We start from the raw sequence: 19,435 nt of genomic DNA on the forward strand, positions 1-19,435 counted from the left end.
TAAAAGGCAACTGAGAGGTTGCCCAGAAGTCACAACTGTATTTTTTTCTCATTTACTACAGCAAAAATGAAGCAGAGCCCTGGCTGGTTCTTAGAAGTGGTGCTGCTACAGCTAAAATCAATTTTTGTCAGAATACCACACTGTACCAGTAGCACTTACTATATGGAGCAATGTAATGATGCCATAGTGGAACAGTTCTCTTAGACACATGTTAGATATCCAAGGTGGCTGGGCTGACTCAGCAGTTTTCTATGCAGAGGTGACATAAACTGTCCCAGAAACAGGAGCTTGCTCTACCAGGGGAGCCTCCCTGGCTGGAACGCTTTCCGAAGTCTAACTGCACTGACAAATCTTTTCCAGCACTGGTGGAGTTTTAGCATGGGCAGAATTAGAGGGGGAGAGAGAGTGCAAAGAGAACAGGAATGAGCACTTGAGGATAAATCATCCATGCTTGTGCAGGTCATTCAGTTGCTCTCTGGAAGTCAGGTCAGCAAAAACTTGTTTATTTTATTAAAGGTTATTGAAATTACCTTGTACAAACAGGGACAGATGTCAAGTTCCTTCATTCCATGAAGGATGTGGGGCTGTAGATGTCCTCTAAGTGTACTTCCAATCATAGTGCAAGACAATTTAATTATGTTTTGTACAACGATGGAACAATGATGGAGAGAGAGTGGAATGTAATTATTTTTGTGGGTTTATTTGATTTGAAAGGTGAGCTCCACATCCCCAAGCAGTTCCAGCAGCTGCAGTGCTACTGAACATCACATAACATAGGCAGGCACAATATAATCTGAAATGCATTAAGCAGCATCACACATTCAATAATTTCAATGAGGAATAGGTTTGCAGAAGTGAGTGACTACAGGGTGCATCAGGAAAAGTAAACAATAAGTTTAGGAAATCACATCATTTTAAAGGGCTTTGAATCTACTCACTGATGAAGAAATACATGAATGTGACGATCACTGAAGGCAGCAGTGAGAAGAGCACCAATCTGTAACTACTGGAATGACTTGGAAAAAAATGGGGGGTGTTGATACCTATCCCATAAGGTTCATTAACTGTTTGTCTTCAGTTCTGTGAACTTTTCAAAATAGCTCGGGTAAGGGCTTATGCTTTCAGGCATAGATCCAGCCCAGCCAGGCAGAGCAGTCACAATGAAGTTATAAAAGGGTAAGACAATTCATGATCACACAAAATCCAGTTTTTATCTGCTTACAGGATAGTTTTCATGCAGAATGCTTCACTATTTTTAAACTTTTAAAATAAACCATTTCTAATTACACTTTTGGAAGCTGGAAGCCCCTGCCATCTAACTTACACCCTTTTAAATGTATTAATTTGAATTCCTAGTCCAAGTACTGATCAATAAAACTAAAATCCATGCAGGGTACATTTCTACCTACTTTCCTTAACGTGCTAAAAAGCAAATCAACAAACTGCAGGAAGCCTGTGACTTCTTGAATGTCTCAGAATTAGCTTGCAAGTTTACAATGACCCGGCAATTTTGGGAGTACAAGCTAAATACACACAGTAAATCGCTGGCACATGTCAAGGAAAATAATTGTGGTGCTTATCTAGTCAGTGTAGCTGATACTGCTGCTGGGGCTGATTCAAGACAATTTACAACAGTTTATGTGCATGGGTTACTATTAATAAGAAATGCTGGAATTACAACATCAGGTACAGGAAGAGGCATTCATGGATGCTAAATTGAGCTGAGTGAAGCCAATTCACACCCCCAGCTCCTTCTGCACTCTGTGGAAATGTAAGCTTCTCTGGAAGGCAGCTCAGAGCACAAGCTTAACTTAGACTCAAGTTACAGGAGAGGCAGAGAACTGATTTAGTGTTTTCCAGGCATGACACAGGGAAGGGACTCTTCCTGTGCTTCTTCATCCCAGGCCTTCCTGAGCTGTGTCTGGACAAAAAGCTGCTTCAAGGAAATAAAAGTTACAGTTTTCTGCTGATTTAATGAGCTGAAATGGCTCAGGAAGAGATTAGAGAAGCTTGTGGGTTCAAGGGATAAGCAGGGGTGGAGGGCAGCCCTTTGAGGCTTGCCTGATCTCACAGAGCTCAGCTTTGGACTTAGCTCTGCTTGGAAACACCACCCTTGGCTGCTCTGTTCATGACAGAAATTTTACATGGGCAGCTGTTAGATCCCACGATCTGGATAAATCAAAGATAAAATCTAAAATCAAAGATATTTGGTGCAGTCATCCTAAAGTTCACGGCTCGCTTTGCTTTGCCTACAGCATTACAAATAAAGTGGCAGCTTGATTGGTTGAATAACCCAGCTATGTTTTATAGTTTGAAGGAGAAGATTCAAAACGTGTCCACAGATATATTCCCTCACCTTTTGTGCATCACCCTCTAGGACCACTGCTGGAAAATGTTACTCTCATCACTTCATGGGGAACTTGCATCTGTCCCCACTTCCAGCAATGATTTTTCCCTCTGCAAGGCCCTCTAACCAGACGAACAGATTGACAGGGTCAGGTGAAACAAGCTATGACTGAGGACACTCCAGGAGTCTCCCCAGCATTTGAATGTAGACTGACACACTGCGTTTGCCAACAGTTCTCTTCCCCCTCCCCAGGAATCCAACACTGTCAAGGGTAGGATGCTCCCCCAGACCACCTGATTGATGGAATTCTGCCAAATTCCATCAACAAGTCCCTGCCATTATGAGTCCCCTCTGTGTACAGTGCAAAGCTTGTCCTTCCTAGACACAGGACTCAGATGCAGCGATGGAGGCAAACCTCCCTCAGTACTGGGAAATGTTAAATAATGCTTTCTGGAATCTCAGCTGTGTCCACAGCTTTTTCCACAGAGCTTGTGCTCTGGGAATGGCAATGTTAAGGGTCCAGAGTGCAATATGGCAAAGGTTCTTCAGATATCACTGGATGCTTCCCAAACAGGAGGGCAGTCAGTCAGCCTTGACCCTTCACATCAGCAATCTGCTTCAAAGGCAGTAGCTGGAAGCCTGTGACAGCTCTGGAGAGATTTATGTAAACCACAGACAGAGGTTTCTGTAAAACAGGCAAAAATGTATTCAGTTTGTCTCCAGAATTACTTTTAACAAGGTAAATTGTGGGATCATGTAAACAAAAGTCTAGGTGGGAGTGGGAGAGGTGAATCTGTTCTTTAGCAAAATTCACTGTAAGCAATATCCAGACACAGGGGATCAAATAGCATAGATCCTTCTCCAAGTACAACACACATACGAGGAAACCTGGATTCAATTCCTAAAGAGGTGTTAAGTCCTGCAGTTGTGGAACTACAGAAGTCATTAAATGCAAAAGATGTGTTTCTATGTGAAGCACTACTGCAAAACCTACTGTAATACAATGTATTACTGTATTACAGGAGGCAATTCTTACTTACTAACTCACTGCTATTACAACAGCGCTGTACAGGAGTACTACAAAAATCTCTGTACAAAGATCAGTTGAGGTGCTACACACCAGATGTGCTGCACTCTGTGTGTGACTACAGGGGGTGATTGCACAAATGTAAAAAACTCTCCAGCATGAACATGGCCTTGCATCTGTGTCTGGAGAGGTGTTAGGCTGACAAAGCCACATTCACTCCTTCAGACATACAAATTAAACCACAAAATCCATACATAAAAATCTTAGGACTACTAAGTTTTCTGAACAGTTCAAAGAAAAAACACACATCCTTATGGTATGGAAATTCACCTATTGATTAAAAAAATCACTGTCTGTAATTTCAATTCCATACAGTTTTACTTGCATATGCACTGTTTGCCCCATTTCTGTCTTGTCACTTTGTTTAGCAGCTGTTGTTTCTCATGAACTTTTTAATGAGCCAGAGCTCATTAAATCAATGCAGTTTAGTTCTTACAAACTGGGTGCAATTATTTACCTAATTGTAAAACTTATCACCATTTGTTTCCTCTGGCATCAAAGATATCATTAAATATGATCATCACATTTCACTCCTTTTGCACTATAGCCCCCAAGCTCATGATGTGTTTGTTTGGGCTTTTTTTATTAACTACATTATAAAGCACTTAACTATTATGAATGTGTTATCTGTTTAACACTGTCTAATCTTTAAACAAAAATTAAACAGAAAGTCGGCTCGCTGCCAAAAATAAGGAACCATTCCTTCAAACAAAACCAGGGAGAAAGAAGCTTGCAAAGCTGCCACTCCAAGATCATTTTTCTTTATTGTGTGATGTATTTTCCCTCCAAATGGCAAATCCAGGTGAAGAAGCACAGAATTAACATAGGTGGACCAGAATTTTAATTCAGCATCTGCCAGCATTGCATGTGACAGCACTTAATGACTTCCAGCAGATTAATTCAGGTCTCTGTATTTTGCAAAGCTGAACATCTAATTCTTTTTCCTCCATTGCATCCATGTGAAATAATGCTTAGAACAAGACCATCTTGCAGGGCAAGGACCTGATCTACCAAGTCTAACACAGTGAGAGAGAATCTTTACATTATGTTCTCCTGACACCAGCCCTGCATCCCATCCTGTGGTGTAATGGGTTCCTTCCCTTCCTAGGTTAAATTCTTCATGACTTAGGGCTACAGCCATCATCAGACTATGGCCATCAGACCATCAGCATCTTGCTGTGTGAAACAGTCCCATGAATAGAGTTTTTCAACTGAGATCTTTCTTTTTAATCAGGTTTAAGGGTAGTTTTGGAAAAAGAAACAGCAGGGAAAGTCTATCTACTTTTATGTGTTTTGAGAAGTTGATGGGACAGATGCAAGCAGTGAAGTGTCTCAGACTTATCTAATGACACACTTTGTATACAACCCAAAAGCTGAAAGTGATTAAAATATATACACAAAAGATACGTCATAATTGTATAAAGGTTAGCAGGCAAATTTATTTACACTGTTTAATATTAGGGTTTGTTTTTCTGGAAAACCACACTGCATCAAAAATGCCAGAGTTGCCAAACTGGAGCTGAACTTTGAAATTGTGACCTGTCACCAGGAGACTTCCCGTGTGACCTTGGGGAGATCTTTTCACCTCTCTGTGCCTCAATCCTCCATCGTCTGGAACAAGCATGTAAATAATTAAGAGCAGGAAGAGGGAATAAGCTTCTTTCTTCCACCCACCTCTTGCTCCTGCCTTGTCTATTTAGATTGAAAGGACTTCAGGGAGGGGACTAAATACCCTGTTCTTTTAGCACTGCATGCAAAATGAAGCCTGATCTAAATGAGGGCCCAGAAGAGCTGTTGTAAACTGTGGTAAATAGTCCAGCCTGCCTTTTAAAGCTTTATTACCTTGCAAATATGAACGTGGCATTTCCATCTCTAATTCCAAATGCTACTGTGATAAAAGCTCATAAGAAGAGAGAAGGATCCTGTCCAAAGAAGACACAATGCAGTGGTGAACGTTCCTCACAACAGGCACTGGCAGGACAAGGACCTTTGGTTATGGTCCAGGAATTAAAAAACCTTGCTCTGGTCCTTCCCTAATCTCTCCAGAACCTTTTCATCTCCCTTCCTCCCTATTTCCTTAAATGTCAGCTGTGCATGTTCCCGTTGTGACTATAGATTTTCTTACCCTTACATTTCATTGTGTAATTATTTACCTCCAGCTCCCATTGCAACTGTAATTTCAAAGTCTTGAATTGATTTTCTTACAGCAAGCTGCTACCTCAAGTGTCACGTGGATGGCTTAACTAATTTCTTTCCCTCCAGGGGACTCTTTGCAACATCAAACAATGTAAAGAAGCGAAGTAGGCTGCAGTTAGACAGTGATTTAAAGCCAGCATGGGTCTGTACCGATCTGCTGCCCAGAAAAGCAGGTTTCATCCTTTGCTCACCACCTCTCATGCTCACACCATCCTTTGTTTGGCTACTTGGTGAGCCACAGGGAATGAATCCAGTTATTACTAAACCAGGCAAAATACCTGGCAAAATACCTGGCAAAAAGAAAAAAAAATCAATAAAACTTTAAACTAGCCACAACAACAGAATTAAAAAAAGAAAAAAAAAAAAAAAAGGTAGTCATAGGCAAGCAGAGCTAGGCTCTCTGCCTAGTCACATTTAACCCAGTGACTTACTTGGGAGGACTCTGGAACCCACTATTCTGTTTTCCCTCTTGTGAGAGAGACTTAATCATGTGTGATGAGGAACCTAAAGCTTTCTGGATTTTCCCCCCAGTGGAACTAATTGCATACCATTCAGTGTTTTGCTTCTACTTTCTTCCTTTACAGCTAGAAAGATGTAATGTTCCAGCACTAGATGAAAACACTGTTTGCTATTATTCCGTATTTTGCTTGCCTTGGTCCTGGAGGAATTCCAAGAAATCACTTCCTTCTGTGCTCAGCAGCAGTGGCCACTTGTACACCCAGATTTTCAGTCTGTGTGTTCCGTGGGTCTGAGGAAAAGGAAAATATCGTCTGACTCTTTTTGCTACTTACAGTGCCAGATGTGCTTATAACTCCAACACGGCATGAAACTACATTCACGCTTATTACCATTTTTAAGGGATGCCCTACTGGGACATCGCGAAATAGTGTGATGTGGGTCTGGCCGAAGCCAAGGGAGAGGGAGGAGGCGCGGTGGTAGTGGCTCTGCTCAGGTTACGTTCCTTGTTGCCCTGCCTCATGTTACATCCCTTATTCCTGCCAAGGCATCCCTCTGTGGTTCCAGGCGGGATTCGTCCAACCACCAAAAATCCAACCGGAGTCAGCCCCAGGGCAGAAATCAGAGAGCGCAAAAATCAGATACCTCTGACTAAGGAGATACCCCCAACTCGAGCAACCTCTCCCTGGAAGATCAGGTAAAATGCTTTATTTTTGCGGTATTTTAACCTCGCTTACTGCGATTCTGGCCGAGCCTGTGGCTCTGTGGCGCTTAGGCACCAAGAGCCCCGCTGTCTCCTGTGGAAGTGAGCGGTGGTGATGCTGCCGAAGCCACCAGTGACCAGTGTCCAGTGTCGCCCGGCCACCCCCGGCCCCGGCAGCGCAACCGCTCCGGGCGGCGCGCCCCGCGCGGACACAGCGCCGGTAACGGGCCCGCAGCGCGGGCCCTGCGCCACTGCAGAGCCGGGGCGGAGCGGCGACATCCTTGAGACTCCGTCCTTGGCGGCGATTGAGCGCGGCCGCCGCCTCCCCCCGACCCCGCCGCCCGGCCCGCCCCTTCCGCTGCGGAGTGCTCATTGCCCGAGCCCCGCACACCGCGCTCTCCTCGCCGCTCCTGCTGCCCGGTGCGTACGGGGAGACCCGTACGGGACGGGGGGTGCTGGAGGGCCGCCCAGCCGGCCTGTCCCTTCTCCCTCGGGCGGCTTGGTCCCGCCGGGGTTTTCCCCTTCCCGCGGGCCGAGCATCCCTGCGTAGAGGACGGGTGATGCCTGGGGGGCCGGAGCTGGGCCTGGCTCCCGAGGGTTCGGGTTTGGAATGGCCAGAGTCGAGCTGGGGTTCCCGGAGGTTTGGGTTGAGGTTTGGGGCGGCCGGAGCCGGGCTGTGGACCCCGAACGTTGGGGGTTGGGGTGGCCGGAGCCGGGCTGTGGCTCCCGAGGGTTTGGGGTGGCCGGAGCCGGGCTGTGGACCCCGAACGTTGGGGTGTGGGGTGGCCGGAGCCAGGCTGTGGAACCCGAGGGTTTGGGGTGGCCGGAGCCGGACGGTGGCTCCGGGCTGGTCGCCGGCCGTGCTCCGGCCCCCCAGTGCCGCCCCGGGCCCTGGCTGCCCTGCAGCCTGGCGCGGCTCGTGGAAAGGAGCCGGGGAAATCCCAGCCCGCTCCCGTTGGCTCGTGGAGTCGTGTCCCGGAGCCCCGGTGTACCGAGAGGTGAATGCCCAGGGCCCGGCAGCGCTGGTGGAATTTCACCCTCCGGCGGGCGGCTCTGGGAACGCCGGTATCGAAGTGTGCTGCCGAAATCGCCCCCGTTCAGGCCCTGGCTGGGCACGGGGAGGGCAGGGACCCAAAGCCTCGTGGCCGCGGAGGGTGCGTGGGGGTGGTGTGTGGTGACTCGTGGCTGGGAAGGAGCCCTGCGAGCAAGGGCGGCGTGCCCGGAGATGCCTTATGTAAACCCGGCTGCGGCAGGTGACCCCTCCAATCACAACATGCCTTCAGCTCCCTCTGGCCCGCTCTGATCCACGTCTTTCCATCTCTCCTCGCAGAACACCATGGCTACTCTCAAGGACAAGCTGATCAGCCCCATCGCGGAGGGAGCCAAGGTCCCCAACAACAAGATCACGGTTGTGGGGGTTGGCCAGGTTGGGATGGCCGCTGCTATCAGCATCCTTGGGAAGGTACGGCTCAAGGACCTCGTGCTCTCCAAGCCCCTGCTGCTGTCATACTGTGTGCTGCCTGTTCGTCTTAGCAAAGGGTGGGAAATTTGAGAGGTTGGTACAGGAGTGAACCGTTAGCAGTGACCTACAAGCCTGACCTCCACATTCAGCCTCTCCTTGTTCTCTCACCTTTCTGCCTGTGCTTAGCAGTAAATGTCTCATTAGGCAGAGTTATTTTCCAGGCTGCTGGGGAAATGTAGGGAGGAATGGCTCTGAAGCCCCTGCCAAACCTTTCATTCTCATCTTAATTTTTTTATTCTTCCACCACAAAGCTGGAGTTTGCTTGCTGAGGAGCTCTGCTGGGCAAAGAATGGGGACAGAGCAAAAATCTAGATGAAATATAGGATAGGAATCAGGAGCGTTTGCATTTTATTCTTTTAAAGAATGCGTGCCCTAATAGCTGAAAATACTAGTATCCCCTTCAGTATCTTCTTGATTTCTCTTAAGCCCTTTTTGCTTGTTTGTATGACTTTATTTTTTCTAGAGGGGTGTTAGCTGGTTTTTAAAAAACTAAAAACAGAGGGCTGGACTTAGAGGTTATTATGACTTTTCCCGTTACTGCTCTGTGGGATATTTTTGTCAAATCTCATGGTGCAGTCTTTGAGCAAAGTAAAGGCTTTTAATCAATGAGGATATCTTGTAGTTTGCACTCTGTTTTTAGAGAATATTGTGAATTAGTTAAATTTGGAAAGACAGATGGAAATTGCAGACTTTTTTTTTTTTTTAAAGAAGGCATCAACACATATGCTCTGCTCCCTTGCAGGGGGCAGATCTTAAATCAGGTAGCTCACAGTCGAACGAAAAATCGTGTTTGTACTACTAAACCAGCTGTATTTTGTTTGTAGATGATCCTTCAAGGTATTACCCTGAAGATGCATGGTTTAATGCATGCTTAATTATAAAAAAAGACAGTAAGGGCTTTCAATTGCTGATATTCATGAGCCCTGGCAGCAAGGAAAACCTGACAATAAGAACAGGCCACAGTGAAACTAAGTGTGAAACTGATGTGAAAGTGGCAACTAGTTTTTAAAACAACGTATATAAAGAAGAAATTTATTGGAAAAACAGTGATAGTTCATTGTGGTTTTTTATATTTATAATTTTTAAGCACATGGTCTAAAATCAATTGGTTTTGAAGTGCTGTAACCTGTGAGAGAGCCAGGTGATGTTACCACAAATTGAATCTACAATTCAGCATTCATCTGTGTTTAATGCACTGCTCTAAGCAGGATCAAACTCTGTTGTCAGATATCTAAGCACAAAGTTTCACTGTTAGTGAATAGTATGCACCAAACCGAGAGTAAAAACTGGTTTTAAATTCTTCAAGCATGAATGATGACATGGAATTTGTTTCGGCCAGGCTTTTGCTCTTTCTCACAGCTGTAAGCTGCAGTATAAAACATTTCTATAATGCAGCCATCTGGTTCTTGTAACTGAATTAAGAGTCATAGGCTCTTTTAGGCTGCAAAAGATCTCTTATGATCATTGAGACCAACCATTAACCCAGCACTGCCAAGTCCACCATGTTCTCAAGTGCCACATCTAAAAGTCTTATAAACACTTCCAGGGATTGTGACCCAACAACTTCCTTGGGCAGTCTGTTTCAATGCCTGACCACCCTTCCAGTGAAGAATTTTTTTGTCCTATCCAATCTAAACCTCCTCTGGCACAGCCTGTGTCCTGTCCCTTGTTCCCTGGGAGCAGAGCCCAATCCCACCTGGCTATACCCTCCTGTGGAGAGCCAGAAGTTTCCCCCTGAGCCTCCTTTTCTCCAGGCTGAGCCCTTCCAGCTCCCTCAGCCACTTGTGATGCTTCAGCCCCTTCTCCATCTCCTTCTCTGGACACAACAGAGAGGGCTCCAGCCCCTCAATATCTTTGTAGTGAGGGAACACAGAATTTGAGGTGAGGCCTCACCAGTGCTAAGCCCGCGGTGATGATCAGTGCTCTGGTCCTGCTGGCCACACTGATGCCTTGAAGATTTTTTGCCTTTTTCTTTATACCCCTGTTATACCTTTTTACAACTTCTGTATTCTTAGTACTTTCCCCCTACATTCTTGAACTTGTTTGTTAAGCTAAGAGACTAAACATTTTAGAAGCTTCGTAGCTAGGGATCAGTGTGCCCCAGACCCCAAGGTCCTCTCCAGAACACATTCTGTAAACTAAGATAGAACCATCCAGGGGAAGGCTCCTTGGGGAAGGGGGCTCACTCAAGCCTCTCATTGGGGAATCTTTGATAGGTATGCTAATTAGTAACACCTATAATGTTATACTGGGTCTTTTGGGGCATATTCAGGGGAGTGCATTTCGATGCCTATGACCTGGACGTGTGCACCTAAGGATCCTTAAAATAAATACCAAGATAAAATCCCTTTTCCCCTTCTAACAGTGTATGACTCTTGATTTTAAGACCAGGAAAAGGCATCAACACCATTCCTGATACAGCCAGAAGAACCCCTTTGGCCTTTTTTGGCCAGCTGGGCTGGCTCATGTTCAGCCACTGCTGACCAATATGCTGTGGGTTTGACTTGTGCAAGATGCTTGGCTGTAATACTGATGTCAGTTTACTGGTGTGGTATTAAATACATAAATTTGCATGACTCTAAAACTTCCATGTTGGTTATTTTTAGCTCCTGCTCAGTTAGAGGCAAATCACTGATGTTGCCATACTGATTTAGAAATGAAACATCGCCACAGTCACAAATCAGCTGCTCTCAACGAAAATATTTTAAGCTGAGTTTGTGTGAAGCTTCACTCCTGTGTGTGGTAATAAAGAGATGAAATCTCCTCTAGGCAGGTGACGCAAATTCTTGAAACGAGTCACTGGAGAGGTGTTCCAGGTGCTTTTCTATTTTAGTGAGAATTGGCTCCTGGATCCTGTAGAGTATGGGGAATATTGGTTGCAAATTCTAGACTCCAAGTCCCGTGTGGTCTGCCTGTGTGTGTATAAATCTATCCATAATTGTACATGTGCACACATTATTTCAGATTCTGGTTGCACTAACTTCTTAGTTTAACGCCAGTGACTTCACTTAAGGATTCTTTCTCATAGTGTTTAAACAACTGAGAATAATTTTAACCTGCAGGCTATTTTGAAAACAGAAAAAGTACAAATACAGATTCCTATGCTTTTCCTTCATCAGTTAATAAAATCAGCTGCTAAAGGAATCAATGTAGAAAAGCAATTAACTAACATTATTTTAAAGTATGAAATAAAAACTTGGAATATGCCTGCTGTTAAATATATTTTCCACAGGAAAAACTGTGTATTCTTTCACGTTTGAAGTATTCTAGTTGCAAAAAATGGCTTACCTGCCTTCAAATGGGGTGTAGGTATCTAGGAAAATAAAGAGAAGTAGTAGTCTTAATTTCAGTGTAGTTTTTTGCATGGTAAGCCTTTAAGGACAAAGGAATTTACCAGGGTAGTAAACGTTTCTGTCAAAAGCCAGTAAATGTTTGCATTAGAGCAGAAAGCCTTTCTCCTCCACCCCCATATTTCAGTGTTTTCCTGTTCTGAGGCTGTATGACATTATCTCCCAACCTATTCTGGAAAACAAATACATGGCTAAATCTGTTCTGCAACATAAATACCACACAGAAAAAATAGCTATTTTTCCTGTACAGAAAAATAGCTAAAGAATCTGTTTTCTCTCAATTTTAGTATTGAGGAAGTCTGTTCCCATTGTATATTTTTGTGAAATGAATTGACTGATGGTATGTTGAAAGAGAATACTTATTTGATGATTATGTGGTGTCTTCCTTTAGATATTTAAATATTTAAAACAGGCTTAATTTGCTGGATAGATTTAGAGGGTTCCTTACAACTCTGAAAGATGGAACTTTTTTCCAAGGGTAATAACTAAATTAAGAAGAGCTTTCCTAGCAGAAGGTTGGCTGTGCATGCAAACTCCCCACAAATGATACTTTTTTTGGAAAGTCAGTGAGTTTCATGAACCTGTGCTGTAGTAGCCTCTGACTTTGTGAGATACATCAGAACACCGAGGTAGTGTTGTCCCACTGGTTTATTGGGAGAAGAGATGCTTTCAGATGGGTGAAACGTGTTACTTTAAAATGCTATATGGCTGAGCTCTGGGTTGACTTTAAAATGCATTTGATCTGCTTTGTTGACTCCAAATGTTGTTGTTTTCAGGGTCTTTGTGATGAGCTTGCTCTGGTTGATGTTATGGAGGACAAACTAAAAGGAGAAATGATGGACCTGCAGCACGGGAGCTTGTTCCTTCACACTCACAAGATCGTGGCAGACAAAGGTTCACCTCCATTTCTTTAACACTGATATTCTGTGACTTTGCTTAATAGAGGAGAATAAGTTGTGCAATCCTAAAGAACTCTCAGGATTTGGTATTGAAAATGTGAAGTGTGTCAGTTGGGGTGAGAGTTCAGATGAACACCATAGTGGGAGTGGCTCTTAAGCCAGACAGACTCTCTCTTACATCTTTACAATTTGGGGCTTGTTTAGTAAAACTGATTTTAGTGAAACTGTGTGTAGAAGAAATAGTATTATTTTCACAGTGGAAATAAGGGTCAGAAAGGTTAAATGTACTCTCAACACCCACATACTGATATATCAGGTCAGTGTTACAAGATGGTGCTGGCTTTCAAACTGATGTCTTGTGGTTTTGGGTTTGAATGCAATGCACAGTGCAGAAGCTCCCTGTAACTCCTGTGTTAACACAGTGCTACTGGAATTAGTGGAATTATATTAAACCCTCTCTGTATCTGTTCCCCTGGGCTCTGCTTAGACTATGCTGTCACTGCCAACTCCAAGATCGTGGTGGTGACTGCAGGAGTCCGTCAGCAGGAGGGGGAGAGTCGGCTCAACCTGGTGCAGAGGAATGTGAATGTCTTCAAATTCATCATTCCTCAGGTCGTCAAGTACAGCCCCAACTGCACCATCCTGGTGGTTTCCAACCCAGGTAAGGCAGTCTTTTGCTAAATACTTAGAAATTAGCTTTGACAAGGCAAAACTCTAGCTAGTTCTCAGAAAATCTCTTCAAATACAAATTGTTGAAACTTAATAGCTTTTTGTGGACATCTGAGAATACAGACAAAATACTCTGTACTTTCTGATGCTCTCTTTATTCAGAACTTGTCAAGGTGTCCATATTTTAAAAGAATGCTTTGTGATAAATACTTAAGTTCTTTCCATCCTTTGGCTTAAGCAATAGGAAGTTCAAATTTTTTATCTCTAATAGATAGCTTTTGTGCCTGGATAGGATAGGGCTGTTTTTCAACATGAAGAACTTGCCCTATAGTCGTGGCTGTATTTTCAGGAAAAAGAATTTACGTGCTGAAGCTTATGGTGAAACAAGGGCTGGCTGTACTTCACAGTTCAGTTAAAACAGAAAAAGAGTTAATTATGCATATTTGTGTGTTCATTTGCAAGTATCTCATTGCACTGAGACAGCTTGGATGTTTGGATGTCCAAAGGTGACTGTAAATGTTCTGATGTGCTTTGTAGGGTGTCCCTGTAGGGCTGTCTTTGCTTAATTCAACATCTGAGTGAAGCCAGTACTGAAGAGCTGTGGTGAAGTTACACTGCTTTTAAAGATAACCTGGCAGAGTGGAACCAGTGCATGTGAAGCTTGCTGCTCTGCTTGGAGTTGAGTAATTAGCTGGTGTACAATTAGCCAGTGTTCTGAGCGAATACAGTAACTTGCAGCAGTTTTAAACATTTATCTAAAAATCAAACTGAGACAAAGATCAGGCTGTTCTTGTTCCAGCAAGGATGAATTCAACCTGTAGACTTCTCTCCAGCAGAGCAGCTTCAGGAGGCGAATTGCATGTTTCTTTTTCAGAATTACTTTTATAATCCTTTGTTTTCTTAGTGTGTGGAGTTTTGTCCACAAGTTTTATATATTGAAGGTCACTGTGAGCCCATGAGAAGGGACTTCAGGGGTGTAACCTTGATGCCCTTCCCTGCCCCAGCTGAAGCTGTTGGGAACATGCCACTTGTGAGGTTTGAACGGTGCTTTGGTATCTGAGCAGAGCAAATGATGCAATTCAGATCTGTGTACACAAATGTGTTCCCTCCTGAGAACTGCCTGGCTCCTCAGAGCTGGAGTCATAATTAATTCCTGCAGCCTGGTTATGATTGTTGCTTTGAGCTGTGGATTAGAAGTTTTCTGCTCACATACTTCTGTCTGCTCTACCTAGCTTTGGTTTTTTTTTTTTTCCTAAAGCTGTATTTTTAGAAACACATGCAGCTAAAGCACATTGCTCATCTGGCTTTTCATGCTGCAGAGGTGATAAATGCAGAAACTGCTTGGTGCACAAATCAGGAAATTAAACTGAAGGAATTACCAACTACAAAGAGTATGTAGATCTCAGACTTTTGATTCTGAATTGTTTTACCTATTGTGATGGTGAACTGGAAGAGAACATTTCTTCAGGAAATTGCTGGAATGTTTTAGCCATGTGAGATCAGTCCCAGTTCTGCATGCCCTAGGGCTTTAACTGTGACAAAAAATAAGTGTGTCCAACTTTAGCTGGTAGGAATCTAAAGACCACCTTTGAATTTTCTTAGGACCCATCAAGCTACTGATCAAAATTTCAAGTAGTGCCTCTATTTTAATCCCCCAAATAGTCAGATCCAAAATTCATTGACCAGTGAGCCCAACTGTGTCCTCTTGATTGCCCTGCTACACTCAGTAAGGTAATTGTTGGAGCATTCTTGATGTGAGTGGAGTTTCATTTGCCATGCATGCTTTTTCTTTCAGTGGATATATTAACCTATGTCACATGGAAGCTGAGTGGGCTGCCAAAAAACCGTGTGATTGGAAGTGGCTGCAATCTGGACACGGCCAGATTCCGTTATCTGATGTCTGAGAGACTTGGGATCCATCCAAGCAGCTGCCATGGCTGGATCTTGGGAGAGCATGGTGATTCCAGTGGTAAGGAGTAGTTCTGTTCTCCTTGGGAATGAGCAATATATCAGATGTTGAGGCCTGAGGTGTGTTACAGGATTCTGAAGGAACAGCTGCAGCTGAGCTCAAGTAACTGGTACTTTGCTGTATTTTTATGAATATTAGAGTTGAGAGAAGTCTAGGGAATCTACCTACACATATTTAACAAATGTGAGTGTGGCTGTATGATTAAAGCCTGAACTGAAAAGGCCAATTTTGTGAGTGAAGTTGTGTCCTGAAGGCTACAGCTTGCTCCTTCTCTTTATCCTCAGGAGTACCATTCCATAGCCTGTAGCACAGTTTTCCTCTGAAAGCAGTATCCACACTTGCTAGGTCAATAGCAAAGCTTGTTGCTCTAGCAGTCCAGATTCAGGCTTACAAAATTATCCCTTACCTTATTCTATGACTTCTCTCCTTGCTGTTGAAAGCAAAGATAGTTTTAAAACGTGAAATCAAAGAAGTTTATCTGTCTTAATTCAGTTCCTGTATTTCAAGTCTGAAATGATGCAGCAGAACGTTTATGTAGATTGGTACTGCTTTATATTTTCATGCTGTGTATTTCTAAGGGAGCCACCTCTTCAATGTCCCATTGCATTTGATCGAAGTACAGTGTCTGATGAACAGCAGCAGTTGTTGTAGCCAGCCCTACACCAATGAAAGCAGAGTTTGGCTGAGCACATGCAGAGTTTATCCTGTGTCATTGTCACAGCTGCTTTTGCTTTAAAGTAACTCAGAATTCCTACTTACTTCCCAAGAACAGAGACTGTTCCTGCCTCTAAGCTTCCAGGATGCAGGGAGAGGTGCAAATCCCTGTCTTGATATTCTAAGTTTGCATATTGTTACCCTCTTAGTCATGTAAATAAGAATAGACTTCTTGAAGGCTAGCCCTAATACTGATTAGTGAAACTGCAACTACCTCCTTGCTGCAGTTTTGAGTAAAATCTGTTTTAAAAGGCTGGGTAGCTAAGATGTGCCTTTTTACTAGAATTTGATGTTTCTGACTTCAGAAACTTCCACAGTCTGAAAGTTCTGCTGTCACATGTTAAAACTGACCTGTTAAAATGCCAGTACTAAAATGGTCTCATATTTCACTCCCAGAGTTCTCAGATTTAACTGTAGCTAAATAAAAACTTAAAACCTGCCTCAGCCATTGTTGTGGTTCTGGCTGCTCCTACTTGGTTTCCAATTATTTTAGCTAGGAAAAGTGGAGGGGGAGTTGTCAACTGCTCCTGACACTGATGTCCTGCCTCTGTTGCAGTGGCTGTTTGGAGTGGAGTTAATGTGGCAGGGGTTTCCCTCCAGGAGCTGAACCCTGCCATGGGAACTGACAAAGATCCTGAGAACTGGAAGGAGGTCCACAAGCAAGTGGTTGCAAGGTATGATGACCTGAGGGATAATGTGAGTGGATGCCATGCTGACAACAGCTTGTCTGCACTCTGCCTCTACTCTGGTGCAGCTTTTATGCCCTCTTAGGTAGAGGGTTGCTTGAGTGAGTGGGACTGCTGGTTTAAAAACAGAAATGCAGGATTTCAGCTGGTAAGATGTTATCCTGCAGTGAGACAAGCTATTGCATAACAAACCCACTCAAATGCTGGAGCACCTAGAGCTGTGTGTGCTTGTTTTCCCACATGGAGCTGCTTCAGTGGGTAACTTTGTTCAGAGGGCACAAGAGCAGGAAAAGGTAGGATGTTTCTGTGAGCACAGTGTTGGGTTTGGGGAAAATTCTGTTCATGGATGCAGGAGAGTTTGTGTACAGCTGACTACATGTTGCTAAGTCTTTTGTGAAATGAGTGTGCACTCAATGAGATAAAGTGTGTGCAGATGTTGGCTAAAAACCTCAGGATGTAGTGGTGCTTTGACTAAATGTTTGCCTTTTCCATTGTGTCCCTGACTGAAACAGAGAGCTTGTCAGGTATAGGTGTGGTTTTCTACTTAACACTAGGATCTCTTCCTAGATGGGAGCTAATTTTGTTTTCAGCTAATCCTGCGAGAACAACAGGATTCTTTATTATGCATATGGGATAATGTAGACTTTATGCTTTATCTTCTAATGCTGAAACACGTAATTTGGACATTTTAATTCCAAAACTTACAGTGTTTTGCAGGAGTTTGAAAATTTTTAAATGGGTAGGATTCACTGGTTTTAAGACTTGTAATTTGCAGTGTCTTGCGTGAAGACATCTTAATGCAGTTGTATTTCAATGTTTCCTTAGTGCCTACGAGGTGATCAAACTAAAGGGATACACAAACTGGGCTATTGGCCTTAGTGTGGCTGACCTCTGTGAGACCATACTGAAGAACCTGTGCCGGGTTCATTCAGTCTCCACTCTGGTAAAGGTAAGTAGTGGGGGCTAATTGGACACTCTGGCTCATTTTGTTGTTGTGGACAAGCTAAATAGTCTCAATCAGCAATGTGCTAAATGAAGGAAGCTTTGTAAAATGCTCCTTTGAATTTCAAAAAGGAACTCACTACTGTTGGTTTTTCTAGGCTGACCTCTTTAGCCTGTTCCTCTCACAAGTATGGAGCTAAAAATAAAGTTCTCTATGCGGTACTACCCTTGTGTGAAGCTTTGCCATGTGTGGCATGCAGATTCCTTGAAAGGAAGTTTCAGTGTAAAAGTGGAAGACTTGTTGGAAGCCCATCTGTGATTCCAGGAACCACTGCCTGGCAAAGGTGCTAGGGAGGAGGGCTGTGTCCTTCTATAGCTGGTGTAACTGGCTGCATCTGATCTGTACTGGCTCCATAACCCCTGCTGCAGCAAGGGCTCTGAGCAGGGGGAACCGCTCCCTCTTTTGACCTGTCCTGAATCTTTTCAGCTCCTTGCTGTATAGAACTAAAAGTGAGAGGTTTGAAGGTGGGGTTTCTGCCACCAGCTGTTTGGTATTGCCAGGCATTCGGTCCAAAACAGCTCTATACTGTTTATTTTCTCAAATACATCATGGCTGAAATTTTTCTCCAGGTTGTAAAATGATGGATTTTGAGCTCTGCTCTCAGGAGGTTCCCTGCAATACAAACCAACCCCAGATCGTGGTGAGGGGCCTGTGTCTGATCTCTTTTGTTTGTGGCAGGGCATGTATGGCATTGAGAATGATGTCTTCTTGAGCCTTCCTGCTGTCCTAAGTGCCTCTGGCCTGACGAGTGTCATCAACCAAAAGCTGAAGGATGATGAGGTGACCCAGCTGAAGAAGAGCGCAGACACACTGTGGAACATCCAGAAGGATATTAAGGATCTGTAACTCATGAATGTTAGGTTCCAGCAATAGGAAAACAGCATGTTGTGTTCAGATGTGGGCTCTACTCACTACACATCTCAATGGTTAACATTAAATGCTCTTCCAGACTTTCGTCCATGGTAGCTAAACTGACGCTTGCTGTAACGCACAAACCGTACGAACAAATAAAGCAATTTTCAGGCATCTCTGGTTGTCCTAGTGACTCATTTTCAGTATGTCAATTACTTACCTTACACTGGCATTCTCCTTTAATGTTTGCCACAGACTGCATGGGAGTATAGACTTGATGTGTCCTTTTAAAAGGCTAGAAACAAAGTAGTGATAATGAACTGGTGTGATTTCACTAACACCACCTTGCTGCAAGGATTTTCTCAGTCCAAGTGCTGACTAAGTGTAGTTCATTCCCAGAACTGTTTCTGATAGAGAACTTCGTATTTTTTACTGATGGGTAGAGGAAATGGAATGGGCATTTGACTCTGTGCAACCAGCCAGAAATATGCCAGCAGTAAGGTTTTGTATGCTACTGGCCTAGAAGGAGTCCCATAGATCCTTCTCTCTTCTGGATTAAATTCTTTGCTTGTTAATGGTGTCTAGTTTTTTATAATGTTTGGAAAAACAAAATTATTTTCTATTTAGTTATCCAAAATTCAAGACTTTTTCTGGACTTAGGCTGAAATGTACTAGTTACAGTCTTGTTTATTAAACAAGCCAAGTTGGGTCTTAAATCTCTAAATTTCAGCATGATTGTTAAAATCTTTATATACTTGGAGGGGGAACAGTTTATTTCTTAATCACTTACTGTTACGGAGTAAATACCATAAAATGAAGTGCTCAACCTAAATGTCCAGGGGACAGAGTATCAAATCCATCTGTCTTGTGGGGCCTGTAAGTTTTGTTTCATAACAAATGGTCTGAGACTATGCTGGAGCAATTTAAAGCTCTTTTCTACCTGCATTAAAATGCTTTGGATATTGGACTAAAACACTTTCAC

The 19,435-nt window shown here is 43.6% G+C and overlaps 1 protein-coding gene and 1 long non-coding RNA gene across 3 annotated transcripts; one reads left to right on the forward strand and one right to left on the reverse strand.

The window, feature by feature from the left end:
* Positions 1-4,848: 4,848 nt before the first annotated feature.
* LOC116443025 lies at positions 4,849-7,103 on the reverse strand. Its single transcript, XR_004239729.1, has 2 exons — positions 6,824-7,103; positions 4,849-6,378 (listed from the first exon to the last, which is right to left on the reverse strand). It is a non-coding gene; the product is annotated as an uncharacterized LOC116443025 (long non-coding RNA).
* Positions 6,595-18,629, forward strand: LDHB (lactate dehydrogenase B). Of its 2 annotated transcripts, none has more exons than XM_032106810.1 (8): positions 6,595-6,783; positions 8,120-8,251; positions 12,438-12,555; positions 13,048-13,221; positions 15,025-15,198; positions 16,469-16,586; positions 17,424-17,547; positions 18,280-18,629. In XM_032106810.1, the coding sequence occupies exons 2-8, from the start codon at positions 8,126-8,128 to the stop codon at positions 18,445-18,447; spliced, it is 1,002 nt and encodes a 333-aa protein (XP_031962701.1). In that variant the 5' UTR covers positions 6,595-6,783; positions 8,120-8,125; the 3' UTR covers positions 18,448-18,629. The 2 variants fall into 2 exon arrangements, with proteins under 2 accessions (XP_031962701.1, XP_031962700.1); XM_032106809.1 differs by lacking the exon at positions 6,595-6,783 and adding an exon at positions 7,107-7,209.
* The last annotated feature ends 806 nt before the right edge of the window (positions 18,630-19,435 follow it).

Source organism: Corvus moneduloides, chromosome 4, assembly GCF_009650955.1.
Source record: "Corvus moneduloides isolate bCorMon1 chromosome 4, bCorMon1.pri, whole genome shotgun sequence".
Taxonomy (NCBI): Eukaryota; Metazoa; Chordata; class Aves; order Passeriformes; family Corvidae; genus Corvus; species Corvus moneduloides.